General features: G+C 46.9%; 2 protein-coding genes across 2 annotated transcripts in view; both read right to left on the reverse strand.

Annotated features, from left to right (window-relative positions):
• The window catches only part of LOC128834119 (C-C chemokine receptor type 6-like), a 143,718-nt gene extending 125,232 nt beyond the window's left edge, over positions 1–18,486 (reverse strand). Inside the window, exons 1-2 of the mRNA XM_054022631.1 lie at positions 18,429–18,486; positions 7,880–7,966 (exon numbers count right to left, since the gene is read on the reverse strand). The gene's annotated coding sequence lies outside the window, so the exon portion shown is untranslated. The remainder of the gene's footprint in view (positions 1–7,879; positions 7,967–18,428) is intronic.
• Positions 2,999–12,812, reverse strand: CCR6 (C-C motif chemokine receptor 6). Its single transcript, XM_054022867.1, has 4 exons — positions 12,564–12,812; positions 11,464–11,939; positions 10,051–10,276; positions 2,999–4,473 (listed from the first exon to the last, which is right to left on the reverse strand). Exons 1-4 carry the CDS (start codon positions 12,810–12,812, stop codon positions 3,355–3,357), a joined length of 2,070 nt encoding a protein of 689 aa, XP_053878842.1. The 3' UTR covers positions 2,999–3,354.
• Positions 18,487–19,591: the final 1,105 nt, after the last annotated feature.

Here is a 19,591-nt window from a genome sequence, read left to right on the forward strand (position 1 = left end):
CATCTGGGTGGAGCATTGTATGCAGGCCCATGAATGTAGGGCTGGGGCAGGAGGTTGGGGTGTGGGAGGGGTTGCGGTGTGCAGGAATGGGCTCAGGGTGAGGGGTGCAGAAGGGGGCTCAGGGCAGGGGGCTGGGGTGCAGGAGGGGGTGAGGAGTGTGGGAGAGGGCTCAGGGCATGGGGTTGGGGTGTGGGGTGCAGGAGAGGTTTGGGGTGCGGGCTCCAGCCAGGCACCGCTTACTTTGAGTGTCTTTGCAAAAATCATAGAAAGTAATATTAAACATATTATAAATTATATTTTGTACTATAAACAGCAAAATACAGTTCAAAATCTTGTATTTAATGATAGGGGAAGGAGGAAACATTGAATAGGCTTTATAATACAGCTTTTAAAATGAATGAGGAATTTTCAATGTAATCAAGTGACCCTCTTTCAGCTATTTAACATTAGGATAATGAAGACGGAACTGTATTATTTTTCTGCCAATCTGTTATCAAACTTCTATTTGCTGGAATTTCTACTAGTAAGAATGCTTTGCTATTTATAGGTAAATCTATCCATCTATATATATATAAATATTCTCCTACCAATCCCATTTTTTATATATTTATATATATATATATATATATATATATAATATTTGTATTTTTGTATCATGTTTGTATAATTTACAGTTAATTAACAATAAAAGCTGGATCTAATTTCCAAATTTGAAGAGATAGTCAGAAAAATCAGACTGGTGTCTATAAAATTATGACTGGTATAGATAAAGTAGATAAGGAAGTGTTGTTTACTACTTCTGATAACACAAGAACTAGGGGTCACCAAATGAAATTAATAGGCAGCGGGTTTAAAACCAAAGGAATTTTTTTTCCACACAACGCACAGTCAACCTGTGGAACTCCTTGCCAGAGGATGTTGTGAAGGCCAAGTCCATAACAGAGTTCATAAAAGAACTAGATAAATTCATGGATGAGAGGTCCATCAATGGCTATTAGCCAGGATGGGCAGGAATGGTGTCCCTACCCTGTTTGCCAGAAGCTGGGAATTAGCAACAGGGGATGGATCATTTGATTACCTGTTCTGTTCATTCCCTCTGGGGCACCTGGCACTGGCCACTGTTGGAAGACAAGATACTGAGCTAGATGGACCTTGGTCTGACCCAGTATGGCCACTCTTATGTTCTTAAGAAAAAATAGACTTAATATTTATATCTGAAAATCTCAAACTACTTTACAAACATTGATGAATTGCTCCAATGAAAACAGTCCCCATGTAGCATGTCCCATCTGTGTTCTCCCTCAGTACCCCATCAGCACCAGTGGTACAGCTCTTGGCCCTGTCATACTGCCACTCTGATGGCTCCAATCTGCTTCCCCCTTCTGCAGCCAGTTAAAATCATGCAAGGGTAGTTACTCTGCCAAAGTCAAATCTTATACTAATCTGAGAAGGGAACAGTCCACATGCAGAAACTATTCCCCAGACACCTATGGGGATCTAGCTAGTCACTTCCCCATATTTCAGCTGTTCTGCAAAGGAGCTGTGCTTGTAGAAATTGAAGCAAAGCAGTTGCTTTTGCTCCTTTCTACACTTTGCCCCCCCCACCCTCCATTTCAGACTGAAATTGATTGCCTGCTACACTTCAGAACCAAAATCATTCCCTCAAAGATTCCAAGTTCCTGTCTAGAATATTCTCCTACCAATCCCGTTTATGAAGGGGTGGGACTTCTTCTCTGGTTCTCTTCTGACCTCTGTTACAATTTTATGAGCTCCCATAACAAACAGAACTTTTAATTAACCGAACAGAAGTATTAAAGAAACTCTAACAACCATTTTAAGGTAGCTGTGCTATTTACATATTTTTCTGAGTGTTGTGCATAATTTAAAAGATCAGTTAACTTCCATCCTGAATCTTTATTGCTGAAATCTTGTGTAAATATAAAATGTGAAAAAAGCTAAATTACATAACAGATGTATCCCAGTTTAATGCTGGATCATGATTAGCTTGTACTGTATGCCTCCAGCACTGACTAATAATTCTTATAGTTTATCGTATAGGTATTCAAGGTTTATTCATAACGGGTCAAATACTGAAGTCCTTACTCAGTATTAACTCTGGCAGACTTTACATTGCAGTCAATGAGCCAAATTCTGCTCTCAATCATATCAGTTTCTGAAGTCTGTGGAGTTACTCCAGATTTGCATCAGTTTAGCAGGTAGCACAATTGAGCCCAACAGGAATTTTAATGCCTAATAAATACTGAGAAAAGACTTCAGGATTTTTCTCCATGTCACTGTTTGTCCAATAAAATAAAATATCAGAGTATCAAGTGAGCCAAATACTGCCCTGTTAGTCCATCTTCAATGAAAAAAAGAAAGCACTCGTGAATTTAAAATTTAATTTAATAAAGCAAATAGAAAAATATTCAGAGTGGTGTCTTGGCCTTTCTCAAGGACAAATTTACAAAATGGTCAGTTTCAGAGGAGTCTACAACCTGAAGTTCCACTGCCAAATCAGGAAAATATCTCTTCTCAAATAAACCTTATTTTCTGTTCCACAGATGATAAAAACTGAGGAGATGTTACAAAACCTTTCAGTGTGTATTTTAAAAATATATATACTATTCCCTTCAGTAGCCATGCTAGTATTGGCTCTGGACAATTCAAGAAGGCACAACTATATAGGGAGGCAGCAGTCAGTAGTTAGGGCACTGGACTGCACGGGGACTCAGGAGACCATTCTACCACAGACTTGTTATGTGACCTTGAGCATGTCCCTTCCCATTCTCTATCTGTCTTGGCTATTCAGAATGCAAGCTCGGTGGTGTGGGGACTGTCTCTTACTATGTGTATGTACAATGCTAGCACAAAGGGGTCCCAGTCTTAGTCAGGACCTCGAGACACTACTGCAATATAAATAATGAATAATAACATAAGTATAAATGGAGTTGGGCTGGTGGTGAATTTGCCCTTTTGATTCTTTAAAAATTTGTTGTTACTCTTTTAAAATTGTTGTTATAATATGAGATAGCTGAGTTGACCCCTGTTTTAAAACCAAAATACCAAGGCACTGTTCAAATCAAACTTGCAATTTTTCATTAGAATCAAGGAAGTTGCTTGATAAATTTAGCTCTCTGGAGAATTTTAAGGGCCTGTATTTGAAAACAGCATAAATATTAGCTAGACAGTGATTAATACGAGTTTTCCATAGTCGTGCCATTCTTCTGTTTATGTTAATTGTTTTGATGGAGGGTGCTGTAGATCATAGGAAATACTATTTAGGGTGTTGGAAAGTCAAAATCACTAGCTGTGACATGAATAATGAGATTGATTTGGATTGGTGGATGAATATAATCAAAGCTCCTTCATAATAATGTTGACATCATAATACATAGTAAAGGATGACACATTGTCACTCATAATTTCACTTGTCTGCCTTGAGTGATCGGTATCAGAACTTATCCTTGAACTCTTGGTCTTGTATTTCTTGTATCTCGGGCACCACAGATTCTTCATCATATTCACAAAGTAACTTCTAAATTTCACCCAAATAAAAGCGTAGAGCACTGGGTTCAAACAACAATGGAAGAAGGCCAGGGCTTCTGTAATGTACTTCGCAAAGGCTATTTGCTTTTCACTATCACACGGTTTATTCAATTTACCCAGATTTATGGCAGTCACAAGAAGAACCATGTTATATGGTACCTGACAAACCAGGAAAACAATCGCAATTAATACAATAAGACATATTGCTTTGTTTCTTTTGGAATTCTGAGCTTTCACCAAGGTTTTGACAATGACTGCATAGCAAAATACCATAAGCAGCAGAGGGATAAAAAATCCAAATAGAAGTTGCATATCCAGCAGCAATAATTTCAACGTAGCGCCTTTTGTCTCAGTATTGGATCTGTGTTCACAAATCTCGTTTATTTCATTGATGGAGTGGCTGTAGCTTTGACTGAATATGAAAGTGGAACTGGAAATTAAAATTGACGATACCCATACAGCCAAACAGATCAGTCTACTGTATGCTAGCATTCTAGCCCGAAGTTTAAATGACTTTGTTGTCTGTACAATAGCAATGTATCGGTCCATACTGATAAAGGCCAAGAGCAGCATACCACAATTGAAGTTGATTGCATAAATACCTCTGGTAATTTTGCATATGAAGTCACCAAAGATCCATTTTTCAGCAGCATAATTCACTGCCCAGAATGGAAGAGTGAGAACAAGCAATATGTCTGCTATGGCCATGTTGAAGAGAGATATATCTGTCATAGACTTGGGTTTTTTATATAAAGCAAAGGTCATTACTACAAAGATGTTACCCACTAAGCCCAAGACACATATAATTGAGTATGCAATTGGCAAAAATACTTTTGTGAAGTTTCTGACTTCCCTCTTGTCACATGGTGATGTAATTTTGTCATAATCAAATGTATAGTCTGGATATTCTGTGTAGTTGGGTTCTACCTGCAAAAACAATACAGCCAGTTAGTGTAAACATTAGTGCTCTTTTCTGCAAGTTCTCTCTATTGCGTAAACAATGGAGAATTGATGGTATGAGACATAAAGGATCAAATTCTGCTTTTAGATACATCCTGGTGTCTCAATAAAAGTAATGGAAATATTTGGCCCCAACAGTGTTTGAAAGTTAAGCATATAAATACTACTCCCAGTCACTTTTCTTTCAAATCAACCTTTTCCTCATCATCCTGACTAGTAAAAAATCCTTGTGCACTCCAATGATATGCTGTCAAAACTCAAACAAAGGGCTCCCTCAGAAATGTTCTTCTTCAGTTGGTGATACACACAACGTTTTCTAAATAAAATTCCCTCTCCCCCACTGCGTACTTGCACAGAGCACAGCTCAGACAATCCAGATCTTTATTGTCTCCTCCATCATTAGTTCTTTCCCACAACTGTGAAAATACTCTGTTTTAACAGAAGAAGAATTTTCTCAAAATGACAGATGTGTTTGAAGGGGTCTGGAGAACAGCTGAAAAATAACTCAGAGACTTTAAGGTCAGAAGGGACCCTCATGATCATTTAGTCTGACCTCCTGCACATTGCAGGCCACGGAACCTCACCCACCCACTCCTGTGATAGACCCCCTAACTGCTGGCTGAGTTACTGAAGTCCTCAAAACATGGTTTAAAAACTTCAAGTTACAAAGAATCCACTATTTACATAACACGGTCCCTAATCTTGAACGTTGTTTTCCCATATTTACAAGTCTTTCTTCTAGCATAGTGTATTTGTTGTTTTTCTTGCGCTTTAGCAATGTTACTAAGAGCCAATGAAAGATCAACATTCTTTCTAGCATTCAAATTAGTGCTGTACTCGTAGTATTTGTGACAGTGTACCCCATAAGGCTTTATGGGGAGAGGGTGCTTATAAATGTATGGATGACATAGCTGGAATATGTTTTGTGCTGCCTGTGCCATGTAACATATCTCCGTAAAGGTTATGGTCTACTATATCTATTCATCCTATTTGTACATATATAGCATTTTCTACTCGAGGTTAAGAATATGGGCTGTATGCTGGCTTGGTTTCTAAGTAAGCTCTGTGAGGCATTTGGTCAGCTTCTTTAGGAAGGAATTCGCCAGGTTAAGTACCTGATCAGGGAACACTTGGGGAACAATGCATCTTGGAATGCTCCAATCCACATGAGAAGTCTTCCTGGAGACATGCAAGATACCATGTGGACAATGGCTTCAGCCTGTAAAGACTGAGTCATGCAGGGACATGTGACTTGCCCAGCTGACCCCAGAACTCCATCTTGGAGCTGGACTTTGCATAGGAGGGAGGAGGGGGGGGGTCTCCACCCACAAGAGAGAGTCTCTTGCATAGGCGCTCGGCGGGGGGGTGGTGCTCGGGGGGGTTCCGGTGGCGCTCGGCGGGGGGCAGGGCAGCGCGGGGCTCGGCTCTGGGGGGGGGGGGGGGTTCCGGCAGCGCTCGGTGGGGGGCGGGGCAGCGCAGGGCTCGGCACTGGGGGCAGGCTCCGGCGCGCGGCGCTCGACGGGGGGGGTGGGGGCGGGCTCCGACGGCGCGGGGCTCGGTGGTGGGGGGGGGGGTCCGGCAGCGCTCGGCGTAGGGGGGATCTGGCTCCGGCGCGCGGCGCTTGGCGGGGGGGTTCCAGCAGCGCTCGGCGGGGGGACGGGGGCGGGCTCTGGCGGCGTGGGTCTCGGCAGTGTGTTGGGGGGTCCGGCGGCGCTCGGCGCAGGGGGGGTCTCGCTCCGGCGCACGGCGCTCGGCAGCGGGGGCAACACAGGGGGTGGTTTCCGGAAGCGCTCGGCGGGGGGACGGCGCGGCTCTCGGCTGGGGGGGGGGGCGCTCGGCGGGGGGGCTCGGGGGGCGGCGCTTTTTTTTGCTGCTTGGGGCAGCAAAAAAGCTAGAGCCGGCCCTGTGAAGGGGATAGTACTGTTGAACTGAAATTGAGTGTGTTTGTGTTGGTGAGGCAGAGAGTAGTGGATTAACACTTGGAGACTCGTATTAGTTGTGTGAATTCTGCCTTAACTTATGATTTCTTTGCTTTTCAGTATTTGCATTGTTGTGAGGAAACACACAGTCAACCTTAACTCTAATTTAACAAATTTTTGTTTAGGAATTATTTGGATTTAAAAAAATGAACATGGAGCTGTGGAGACTGCAGACTCATTTGTGAAGTGGCTGGAGAGAGGCTCTCTGTGAGTGGGACTGAGGAGATGGTCTTCTCTGTTCAGACTTGGCACGCCCATTAGAGAAAGCTTTAACCAGTGCTCCAACTTCCTTTGCCTGCTGCTCAAAGTTTTAGTTGTGAAGTTGCAGGAGCCTGGAAGCCTGAAGAGGTTTGAGCACCTGGTGGAGGAAGCTTGAATACTATTTAAAGCTCTTTCTTGAGAGTATAAAGTTTCAAACCAAGCAGATGTGATTGTTTAACAGGCTCCATTGTTTCCCCAGCTCTGCTTCCTGGCCAGCTCCACTCTCAAGACCCTCGGACAGTCTCTATCTGCTCCTTTAAGTTTTGAGTAGGCAGTTTCTGTCTCCATCCAGCCATTGTCATTTGTGCACTGTCCAATCTCCATTGTCCCAGCTGATTTTCTTGTTTGCTGTAAGTATCAGCACTCACATGCAGGACAGCTGCTCCTTCCTATGGCTTTACCAAGATGCAGGAGACAGGCTGTACCTGAGTCCTTGCTTATAGTTCAGCCAATGAAGCCCTGAATTAAATAGCTGTAAGACAGAGCTATCTCTGTCAGTTTCTCCCTAGGCGATTTACCTTGCAATTATATATTAAAAACCACACACTCTGTCACAATTAAGCAGTGTGAAATCAATTATTTGCCACAATAGTTGTTGTAAAATGCATTTAACAACAAATAAGTTGAAAAATTGCATGAAATGTAAATAGAAATAGTTATGGCTCAAAATATTAACAGACCATACACATCAATTAAAAAAAATAACCCATGCCTTAGATTTTGGAATAATCTACAAGTGAGTCTGTTCTCAATTCTCAAACTCCAGGGACCCTAAAATTAAGTTCAGCTTCCCCCCGCAAGCAAAAAATCAGAAGTGGCGATTGTTACGGAATCACCGGGTGATGCTCTGGAACTACTCCATATGAAGCCAGTCAGGACTCTGGGGGAGCATGCCTCCTCTCTCTGAGCATACTGTCTCCAGGGCAAGAAGCTTACACAGCTTCGACCTTCCTGAGTCTGACCTCGGAGCATTCAGCATTTCCTTTTCATACCATGCGCCTCCTGCAGTTAGGGTGATCAGATGTCCCGATTTTATAGGGAAAGTCCCGATTTTGGGGTCATTTTCTTATATAGGCTCCTATTACCCCTCACCCCCATCCAGATTTTTCATATTTGCTGTCTGGTCACCCTACCTGCAGTGAGTCTGCACAGGCGGGGCTCCTGGGGAAGCCGGAGGGCCCTGCACCCCAATTCCGCAGTCAGACGTGACTCTCAGACAGCTGGTAAAACAGAAGGTTTATTAGTCGACAGGAACGCAGATTAGAACAGAGCTTGCTATTACAGACACCAGTGACTTTCAGCCAAGTCCATCTTGGGAATCCTGGGCCAGAAGCCCTGGATTCCCCCTCTTCCAGTCCCCCCCAAGCAGACTGCTCGCTTCCAGCTACCCGACCTCCAACACCCTCCTTGATGCTCCTCCTCCTTCTCTTTGTCTTGCTTCCCCTTCCTGGGCAAAAGGTGTCATCTGGTCGTTCCTGCATCTCAGGTTACATAGGTGCAAACAGCAGGGCAGCCTCACCTGCCCTGAGGGCCTCAGCAAAAATCACACACCCAATTCCTACCACCTAAGTATTGGTGCAGTACACAGGGAAACTAAGGTACACACAGTATTAGTATAGGAAAGTAAGACTCACATGCAACATAACAAGATGAATAAATCCCCACTTTGTCACAGCGATATAAAAATGTTTATAACTCAAATGAATTAACAGATTTACTTGAAAAACTCTCACAAATTATAAAAAGTAAATTCTGTCAGTTTGGTGAGGATACAGAATTTAAGCCCCATTTTAAATGGGGTGAATAATGACTGCAGTATTTAACCCTGAGTTAGGGTGACCAGATCACAGGGATGAAATATCGAGGGGGGGCGGAGCAAAAAAAATGGCAGTGGAGCAAAAAAAAAAAAAAAAAAAAAAACAGTTTCGCAAGCTGGCCCCGATGCAGAAGGGGTTGGGGATAAAGAGGGCATGGGGGGGGACGATAAGAAGCACTGTGAAGCAAAGTCCGGGGCTGGCAGCGGGGCAGCGGCAGTGCATGTAAGGCGTGCAGGGGGCCAGGGCTGGCACAGCCGAGCCACAGTAGCGGCTGGTCTCCTGAGGGGCTCCCCGGGGCTCCAGGCTGGACAACAGAGCTTTTCCCAGCCCCGCAGAGCCTCCCGCCCCCCAGCCCGCTGTGGGCACATGCGGCGCGTCCCGCCGCCGGCAGGGAGCCTCGCGCCTCTCCTGCTCGGCTGCGCTCCAGCGGCTCCTTCCCGGCAGGGCGAGCCACTGGAGCGCAGCCAAGCAAGAGAGGCGCGGGGCTCCCTGGCAGCGACGGGGAAGTTTATGGGGACCCCGGCTGGCCCCTCGCCCCTGTCCGCCGGCCTCCCTGCCTGGGACAAGTCTCGCCCCCGCAGCCCCTCTTCGCCGCGTGTCTCCAGCGCCCCACGCTGCCCACCCGGGCCAGAGCCAGCCCCGGCTGCTGCCTGCACGCAGCCCGGGCCATGCCCAGCTAGCCCCCGGCAGCCGCGGCAACTTTCCCTTCCCCTCCCACGCTCCTGGTAGTTGCTCGACCCTCCTCCCAACCTTCTCCCTCCATGGAGGGATCCAATGGGGGAAGGAGGGGGCGGAGTCGGGGTGGGGGGGGCATGAGCGCCGGAGCAGAGGGCAAAATTGCTTTTTTGTCCAGTGTCCCGACCGAACATCGGTCAGGACGCGGGACAAAGAAGGAAATATCGGGACTGTCCCGATAAAATCGGGACGTCTGGTCACCCTACCCTGAGTCCAAAGATTTGCCACACTTCATGCTGACTGCATTAGGACTGCACCCAGCCCTGTGTTCTGAGGCGTCGGTGAACACCATAAAGGACTTGTCAAAGTCCGGGTTTACCAGCACTGAGCCCTTGACCAGGGTATCCTTCAGAGCACAGAGAGCCCTCTGGCACTGTTCAGTCCAGACCACCTTATCTGGCTGACCCTTCTTACATAGCTCAGTGATGGGGGCGGCTATCGGGGCCGGCTCTGGCTTTTTTGCTGCCCCAGGCAAAAAAGCCTCCGGCCGCACCCCCCACCCCCCCGCCCCAGCACGGCAGGGGAGGGCGGCGAGCCCCAGCTGGGGCTCCGCTGTCCCCGGCGGCCAGAGCACCGGGGGGAGGGCGGTGATCCCCGGCCATGGCCCCACTCTCCCCGGTGGCCGGAGCCGGAGCACCACACCACCCCCCTCCAGGTGCTGCCCCAAGCACAAGCTTGGTGGGCTGGTGCCTGGAGCCGGCCCTGGCGGCTATGGAGCTAAAGTGGGGCACGAACCTCTGATAGTAGCCCACCGTCCCAATGAAAGCCTGGACCTGCTTCTTAGTCTGGGGAGCGGGCCAATCTCTGATCACCTCCACCTTGGCTGGCGCTGGCTTTAGGCAGCCGACCCCCACTTTCTGGCCCAGGTATGACACTTCTGACATACCCACTTTGCACTTGCCAGCTTTTATCAGACCTGCGTCCCAGAGCTGGTCCAGCACTTGTTTAACCTGGGACTCATGGTCCTCCCAGGTCTGGCTAAAAACACAGATGATATCAATATACACCAGGGCAAAATTCCCCTTGAGTAACTGGTCCACCAGATGCTGGAAGGTGGCAGGTGCCCCTTTTAAGCCAATAGGTAGGACCCAGGAACTCGTATAACCCCAGGAGGGGGATAAAAGCAGACTTCAGACAGGCATCGAGATCCAAAGGTACTTGCCAGTAGCCCTTTGTGAGATCCATAGTAGTGAGATAACAAGCTTCCCCCACCCCCCTCAGCTTGTCTAGAAGCTCGTCAGACCTAGGCATGGGGTAGGCATCGAACTTGGTGATGGCATTAAGCCTCTGGTAATCCACACAAAACCGGATTGACCCATCCTTCTCGGGGACCAACACCACGCAAGAAGCCCCAGGGCTGGAGGACGGCTGGATCACTCCAAAAGCCAGCATGTCCTTGACCTCTCTCCCCAAGTTCTGGGCTGTTTTCCCAGTGACCCAGAACGGGGAGCATCTTACAGGACGGTGGGCTCTTGTCTCCACCTGGTGGACAGGCAGGTTAGTGAGCCCAGGCTCGTTGGAGAACAGCTGCTGGTAGGAACTCAGCACCACTCGGATCTCTGCCTGCTTGGCAGGGGTTAGCTTGTCAGAGAGGGGAATTGATTCCAGCGAAGGGCCAGCCCCTGTCTTAGCGAATAGATCCACTGGGGATCATCTCCCTGCTCCTCCCACTGGCCACACACAGTCAGTACCAAATTCTCCCTGTCAAAGTACGGCAGGGAGAATGTCATCATGTTGACATGGTACACGCGGTGGCTGTGAGCCCGGTTAGACAGTTCCACTAAATAGTTTACCTCATTCAGCTGCTTGATGACCTTAAAGGGCCCAGCCCAGGCAGCTTGTAGTTTGTTCTTTCTCACGGGAATGAGAACCATCACCAGGTCCCCAGTGGCATAGGAGTGGGCACACGCTGAATGGTCGTACTAGACCTTCTGCTTCCCTTGGGCCCTGGCTAGATTCTCCCCGACCAAGTCCATGAACTCAGCGAGCTTTTTCCAGAAAGTCAGTACATACTCCACCACTGATTCTCCATCTTCCCCTCCCATTTGTCCCTCATCAAGTCCAGGGGTCCCCTCACTCTTCTCCCATACAGCAAATCAAAAGGAGAGAACCTGGTTGATTCCTGGGGCACTTCCCAGTATGAGAACAGCAGGTGGGGTAAATACTTGTCCCAGTCCTGTGGATGCTGGTTCATGCTTGTTTTCAGCATCATCTTTAGGGTCTCACTGAACTTCTCCACCAGCCCGTTGGACTGAGGGTGATACACTAAGGCCCAGGTGTGTCGGACCCCACACTTCTCCCACAACCACCGGAGCAGAGTTGACATGAAATTGGAGCCCTGGTCTGTAAGGACCTCGTTGGGGAACCCCACTCTGCTGAAAATGCTCAGCAGTGCATCTACCACAGTTTTGTCTGCCTCAATAGAGGACAAAGCCACCGCCTCGGGATAACGAGTAGCAAAATCTACCACCACCAGAATGTATTTTTTCCCTGTCTGAGTTGCCTTGCTGAGGGGTCCCACAATGTCCACAGCCACCTTCTGGAAAGGCTCCTCTATGACAGGCAGGGGCCTCAGAGCTGCTTTTCCCTTGTCCTGGGCCTTCCCCACCCTCTGGCAGAGGTTGCAGGACTTGCAGTATTGCTGGATGGCATTAAAGACCTCGGGCTAATAAAAGTTCCCTAGCAGCCTCTGCCTGGTGCACTGGATTCCCGGGTGTCCCGAGAGAGGGACATCATGGGCCAGGTACAGTAGCCTGCAGCAGTACTTCTGGTGGACCAGTAGCTGCCTCCTGATCCCCCACAGTTCCACTTCCCCTTGGGGAGCCCATTCCCAATTGAGGAATCCCTTCTCCCATAGGAATCTTTCCCGGCAGCCTTCCCCCAGGGGTTTCGCTGTGCTGTGACCAGCAAGTTCCTTCAGCTTCTCTAAGGAGGGATCCTTCTGCAGCTTGGCCTGGAATTCAGCATCTGGGGAAGGGATGGGGACCTGCTCCCTCTCAGTGGTTGGGTCCAATGCCGCAGCCCCGCCAAGACCTATCCCCAGTGGCTCCTTTCCCACTGGGGTAGGAACCTGCATCCCCGGCAGGGCACCACCCCTGGTGTTAAGGCAGAGTGCCCTTCGCTGGCTCTGGCTATGGGTGATGATTAGGGTGACGATCCACCAGGTCACCCCCATCAGTGCCTTGGTTGGCAACTGATGGTGCACCCCCACATCTTTGGGCCCCTTCTTGGTCCCCCATTTCAGATGTACCCTCACCACGGGTACCTTAAACAGGGGTCCGCACACACCCATCAGGATCAGGTAGGTGTTGAGCACCACCTCGGGCCGGGCCAGCGTCACCTTAGCTCCTGGGTCCCAGTACCCAGTGACCAGCTTCCCATCGACCTCCAGGGGAATGAGGCACTCGCTCCTCAGGGGCCGCCCCACAGCCACCCTGCAGACTGAGAACAATGAATCCAGAGCATCAAGTCTCCCTGAGGAGCTGACCTGGGAGACTCCTCCCTCTTGGGCCATTGCTAAACTGCCAGCCCCTCCTGCCTGGGGAGCCAGCCCCTTCTCCAGCTGGGCTCCCACCCAGTTAACGCTTTGTGGGCTTGGTTTGCTCAGCCTGTCCCTGAGCTTTTGGCACCAGGCCCATCTGTGGCCCCTCTCCCCACAGTAATTACACCTCAGGTCCTGTTGGTCTTCTGGGGCTGGTCAGTCACTTTGGGTCCTGGCTGTGCCCCGGCACTGGGAGGGATTTATCAGAGACTCCCTTCAGGGAAGCCCCTGGGTGACCTCCCTTCTGCATTGATGAGGGCCTGTTCCCCTGGGATTCCATTCTATATTCCGACCTGCTGTCTACAAACTCATCAGCCTGCAGCCCTGCGTAGTGCAGGTCCTTTGGTCTCTTGTCCACCAGCCACATCCTCCGGTCAGGGGGACAGAGTTCATATAGTCGCAGGTGTATTCCCCCATCAGCATGACCAGTTCCAGATAGGTCATCCCCTGGGTCTTCTGCACACCTCGGAACCTTTTCCTCTACGCCTCAGGGATCAGCTCAAACTTGCACAGCAGTGCTTGTTTGAACAGTCCACAGTCCCCTGCTTCCACCTTATTCATCTGGGTGAACATCTCTATGGTTTTGGGACCTAGTAAGGAGGTGAGATGCCAAAGCCTGTCTGCAGGGACAACCTGGTGCACATTGCAGGCCTTCTGAAAGGCAGTGAGGAAGGCATCTATATTATCCCCTTCCTTAAACTGAGGCAGCACTTTTTTATCGGAGTTCCCTGCGAGCTTAGCCACCCTGGGCCCATCCCCATGCACCACAGTAGGGGTCTCTCTGCTTCTCAGCTCCACCATCGCCAGTTCATGCTGCCTCTGTCTCTCATGGCCCTGCCGTTCCTTCTCACAGCCCTCCAGCTCTTTCAGTTTCAGATCCATTTCCAACTCCAACCATCTCAGCTCCACCAACGGGGAACTTGGCCGTGAAGATCCCGTGCGGTCAGGTAGGTGGATCCTGGGGCTGCCTGGCTGCTTTCAGGCCTCCCATGTTCCTGGTTGGGTCAGTGGCTGGGATGACCCCTGGAGCTGCCTGGCTGCTCTCAGCCTCTCTCGCAGCCCCAGCTGGGTCAGGAACTGGCTCCGACACCACGGTAAGGAACATCGCAGTGAACGCTCTGCGTGATGCGACAGAGAAGCAGATCAGCAGAGCCCCCTCCAACCAAGACATCGCCACCTTCCTGAGCGGCTCCCTGGATGGGGAATTTGGACGGGACGGGCGCGACATCGCTTCACTGTGGTCCCGCACTCGCAACGCCACGCGTCGCCTAGGGAAGTGCATCAGTTGCTGCTGGGAGTGGTGTGAGGAGCGCCAGGAGCTGGGAGTCCGGGTGCCGCACATCAGGTCCAACAACAACACCATCGTCACCCCGAGCACCAGGGGCTTGCTGGAGAGGACTCTGAAGGCCGCCATCCACTCGTACCTACTAGAGAAGGGAAATTTATACTTGGGGGGGGGGGGGGGGCGTGGGGAGGAGATTCCTAGCTTCACTGTTCACTGCCAGCCCTGAAATGGCTTGCACTACTGGACTTCAATAACTTTTTCAGGAATAAAAAAAACTCTTCTAGGTTATTTTTAAAGGCTTTTATGATTCCTACTGAGACCTACACAGTTGGACTCATGGTAAATAAGGCACTTGGGATTACAGGCAGAGACATACATTAAAAGACTAAATACATTTTTTATAATCTCTCTCAAATATTTCTGCAATAGTTTTTTTGTAACTTATATAACATATACAGAATACATTATGGTGGTGTGGTGTAAAGGTTTTATTGGAACCTGTTTAGAATAGCCCTGAATCTGCATAACTTACTCACTTCACCATTTCTGAGTAGAGTGCCCAACCCAAATTCATGGGGCTAAAACCCTTTTACTGCCCCAATTATTAAATATATATAATAGAGAGCTAGAGTGCTTTCTTGGGCATAACTAATCACCATAGTTTTCTCATAAAGATCGGATCCTAAAGACTCACACAACAAAATAAAATGATGGAGAATCACAATAGAAAAGCAGAAATGAGAGAACTATTTTATCAATAAATGGGTGTATATAGAACCTGTTTTATAACAACCTCTACCATGTAGTCTATGGAAAAACTGCAAATATGAAGGAAATCAATATCATCAGGGTAATATTCCCCCCCCAAAATTAAGTTTAAGATATTTAATGGGAAAAATCTTGAAGTCTGCATTCTTATAAGCTATTTCTACAAATATGTATGGCTCAAAATTAGAGGACATGAGAAGAGAAAAAAGAAGTGAAATGTTAATAAAAAATAAGGAAAATTGGAGAAAAGAAAGATCTTCTAAAATATATTTTTAGCCAGTGTACCATACTGCACAGTCTGGCATTAATTCTGTATCATCTTGTACATATCTTTCAATCATAAAACTCTCTGTAAATAAGTGATACTGAACACACAGGTGTCCAATAATATGGAGCTGACTTGGGTTCTGAATCTGCACTTGGTACTCTGACAAAGCTTTAATTGACTTTCAATGGATGTTTTACAAGATTAAGGAGAGCAAACCAGTGTTCCCTTCATTCTGAGACAAAAGTAATGAAAGTAACTTCAGCAGATTTAGAATATAATTGAGTCAACTAAAAATGTTTACATGTCTGTGAGGCTCATTTCTGTATGATGGCACCCTGCTCCCAAGTGCATCTATGACATTTGTACATCCAGTGCACATAGAACCTTCTGTCTCCTACAAAATGCCACAAATTTATGTAGCTAGACACCCCGCATCTAGAGCATTCGAATAGTCTGACTCTCTCACTGAGGCCTTGGCTACACTTGCAGCTGTACAGCGCTGTGAGGTAAACCTGTCTTCATATAGCTGCGTAGGGAAAAGCGCTGCAGTCTGTCCACACTGCCAGCTGCCAGCGCAGTGGTGTGGCCACACTTGCAAAATTTGCAGCTGTGTTGGGAGCGGTGCATTATGGGCAGCTATCCCAGCATTCGTGTGGCTGCAACATGCTTTTCAAAACGGAGGGGGATGGGTGGATTGTGACAGGGCGTGTGGGGGGAGAGAGAGTGCTTTTTGGAGTATGTCAGCTCTCTATTTTGCAAGTTCTGAACTCCCAGCCCCCTGCTCATTCATTCACTCACTCAAAGCAAGCTGCAAACTGTTTGCTTTTCTCTGTCTTACGAGCTTTGAAACTGGCACTTCGGCATTCCTGCAGCTGGTCACAACAATGGAGAGGATTGGCCACTTGACAAGGTGATTAGTACAGTGCTGCAAGCGTTTACACTCTCACCCGTAGCCACTCCGTTGCAGCTGTTATTCCTCTCGGAGATGTGGAGTACCTGCAGCGGTGTACCCAGGGAGATACAGCGCTGTAAGTGCCCTGCCAGTGTGGACGGGGAGTGAGTTACAGCGCTGGGGGAGGCTTTACAGCGCTGTAACTTGCAAGTGTAGCCAAGGCCTGAGTCTGGCAGCCAACATATTGGTTCAAGTTGTCTATGATGTGCAAAATTTGAGGGTATTTTAATTTGAAATACACTAAAGACCCACATCTATCTTTACTGAAATCATGTTACAGCATCAAAGGAGATACAATAAATATTACATGGACCAAAATTATTTTTATACATTTATGCAGTGACAAACGTGCACGACACTTTACAGTAATAAGTAGAAAGAGTCCTTGCCCCCAGAAACTTAAGTGTGGCTCTGCTCTGAAAAGTGACTGCAAAAATGGCACCTTATTACTCAATAGATCTGCTCACTAGGTAAAATTCACCCATGTGGAAAGTGTGGGCACAAACTCTGTGCACCAATTTGAGTCCAATTTAAACAGTGCAATTATGCAATCCCATTGTCTTCCAATTTGACCCTTAGTGACATCTATGCATCCCCATTGCTTTTAATGTGTAGCTTACTGGACATTTGTAAACAATTCCCTTAATGATTCATAAGAAGGAATAGAATCTGGCTAGCTGTGTTGGCTCTGCAGGCTTAACAGGAGTAAAAAAGCAATAAAGTTTTTTTGGCGATGACGCAAAAGAAAGAAAGAACCCAAATTGCCTATGAGATTTCAGACTGAACTTGCAGGGCTAATGGCTAGAAAAACATACTTCTTAAGAATATAAGGATGGCCATAGTGGGTCAGACCAATGGTCCATCTAGCCCAGTATCCTGTCTTCCAACAGTGGCCAATACCAGGTGCTTCAAAGGGAATGAACAGAACAGGTAATCATCAAATGATCCATCCCCTGTTGTCCACTCCCTGCTTCTAGAAAACAGAGGCTATGGACACTCAGAGCATGGTGAATGAGGAGGAGAAAGTAAATCATCAACAGCAGTGCTTATTACGTTTAAGGGAGACACTCTAGCTGAGAAAGTAACACCAGTGTTTCAGATCTTTAGAATCAAGCCATCTATTTCCTCTCCCTTCAGGTGTTAAGTGCCAACAGTATGGTATGGGCATGTAGCAAATGTTTGTAAGGGGAAAATGAGATGTGGTAAATACAGGGGAGAGCATTCCTATGGAAGTTGCATAGAAGGGGAGGATGTCAAGTATAGTAACTGTGGTGGTAATCACAGTCCGGCATATAGAGGGTATAATCTGGCAAAATAAGATAAGTAGATACAAAAGGCAGAAATTATTAGTGGCAGATCTTATGCAGAAGCTATAAGGAGACTCTCAAAACATCAGGCAGAGAAGGAAGAGAAAATCAGCAGAGGAAAAGGGAAACTGAACACAGCCTCACTCTATAAAAATATGATAAACATTGCAGAAGGAATAGGCGATGATATATTAGTATTGAAAAAAGAAAGGTTTATTGCATTTATTATTAAAGTGATAAATTGCACATCACAAACAAAGAACAATCAGAAAAAAATGAGCATTGCAAGGGCAGTAGAAAAATATGTGTATGTTAGCAATCTGTCAATAGACAATATTTATATGATTTTGGATTAGTCTAATGGTGAAATGACTAGTACAGGAATCACAACCTTTTTGGAATGCACATAGTTTGATAGTTCATGGTGAAGAACTAAAAGAAAATATCCTTGTCATAGGTTTCACCCCCACTCTGAACTTTAGGGTACAGATGTGGGGACCTGCATGAGAACCCCTAAGCTGATTTACCAGCTTAAGTCAGTATGTTGCCACCACCAAATAGTTTAAACAAACGTTTATGGGAAAGTCATTTGGAAACTTTTCCTTCCCCCTCCCCACCAATTCCCTGGTGAACACAATCCAAAATCCTTGGATCTTAAAACAAGGAAAAATTACTCATCCCCCCTTTCCTGGCAGGATTTGAGTCTAATTTCCCTTTCCCCCACCAATTCCTGGTGAGTCCAGATCCAACCCCCTTGGATCTTGAAACAAGGAAAAATCAATCAGGTTCTTAAAAAAAAGACTTTTAATTAAAGAAAAAGAAACCTCTGTGAGATTAACATGCAAGGAAATTTCACAGACAACAGATTCAAAACACAGAGGGGTTCCCTCTGGGCAAAAACCTTAAAGTTACACAAAAGAAAAACCCAATTTAATTCTCCCTCTTATGCAAAAGAAGTCACAAAAGACAATAACATAATCTAATAAATTCCTTCTCTAATACTCACTACCTTGTTTGATTCCTGGATCTTTTCACTCCGGCACACACTTACAGACAGAACAAAGGACAAAGATTTCCCTCCTTCCTCTTTGAAAACATCTTGTCCCCCCCATTAGTTCCTCTGGTCAGATGTCAGCTAGGCTATGTGAACTTCTTAACCCTTTACAGATAAAAGAGGAATTAACCCTTAACTGTCTGTTTATGACAATCCTAGAAATGAAAATTAAACCAGATGTCATACGTATCAGGAAACATGGTTGGTTAAAAAGCTTGCTTCTAAAATTCCATTGTATTTTGCCTTTAAGCAAGACTGAAAACTGGGAAGAGGAGCCGGTGCTTGTACTTTCATGAGGGAAAGATTAAACTACATAGCAGTAGAGAACAAAGAAATAAGTTTTGAATATAATGCTGTTGAAATCTGAATGCAGAGGAGAAATCTTTCTTTAAGGAATTATAATATAGCCCACATAGGAAATTAGAAACTCGGAAGTTACAGGAAATAGTGAAGAGTGCTAAAAGACCATACAGTGACCTAAATAATCATCATAAATTGTGGGGCAGTAAGACAACTGATAACAATGGCACATTCTTAGAAAAGTTAATTGATGAAAACCATCTAGTGGTTTTAAACTGTAGCACCCCAACTAGATTTAATGCAGCAGATGATAGTTTTTCTTGCTTAGACCTTAGAATTATAACAGCAGACGTTGCAAGTAGATGCAGTTGAGAAATATATAAGGAAAAAGAAATCCCTATCCTTACTAATTTTCAAGGCCAAGGTAAGTGTAGTAGGTCCTAGCCGGGGCTCGACCCTTCCGGACAGGAGGGGAGCCACACCGACTCACTACTGTGGGAACAAGTAGTCAGTTAGTCCCGAAACTCCGGCTCTTTAGTGCAGAGTCGGAGCAACCACAGTTAAAGCTCAGGCCCTTGACTGCAGGGGCTGAGTGAGCAAATAGTTCAGAGCCCAGGCCCTGGATCAGGGCGGGGCAAACACAGTTAGGCTCAGGCCCTTGTTTGCAGGGGCTGAGCGAGCAAAGAGTTCAGAGCCCAGGCCCTGGATCAGGGCGGGGCAAACACAGTTAGGCTCAGGCCCTTGTTTGCAGGGGCTGAGCGAGCAAAGAGTTCAAAGCCCAGGCCCTGGATCAGGGCGGGGCAAACACAGTTAGGCTC

This window comes from Malaclemys terrapin, chromosome 3 (genome assembly GCF_027887155.1).
Source record: "Malaclemys terrapin pileata isolate rMalTer1 chromosome 3, rMalTer1.hap1, whole genome shotgun sequence".
In the NCBI taxonomy this organism is placed as follows: Eukaryota; Metazoa; Chordata; order Testudines; family Emydidae; genus Malaclemys; species Malaclemys terrapin.

What these genes read in the sequence shown, in the direction of transcription:
- CCR6 (XM_054022867.1), bottom strand. Translation starts at nt 12,812, where the DNA reads ATGGCCCAAGAGGGAGGAGTCTCCCAGGTCAGCTCCTCAGGGAGACTT. An exon ending in TGTGCGGACCCCTGTTTAAG is followed by an intron (nt 11,940 to 12,563) that starts GTACCCGTGGTG and finishes AATGCCATCCAG; the next exon opens with CAATACTGCAAGTCCTGCAA. An exon ending in TCCAGGCTTTCATTGGGACG is followed by an intron (nt 4,474 to 10,050) that starts GTGGGCTACTAT and finishes TTGTTTTTGCAG; the next exon opens with GTAGAACCCAACTACACAGA.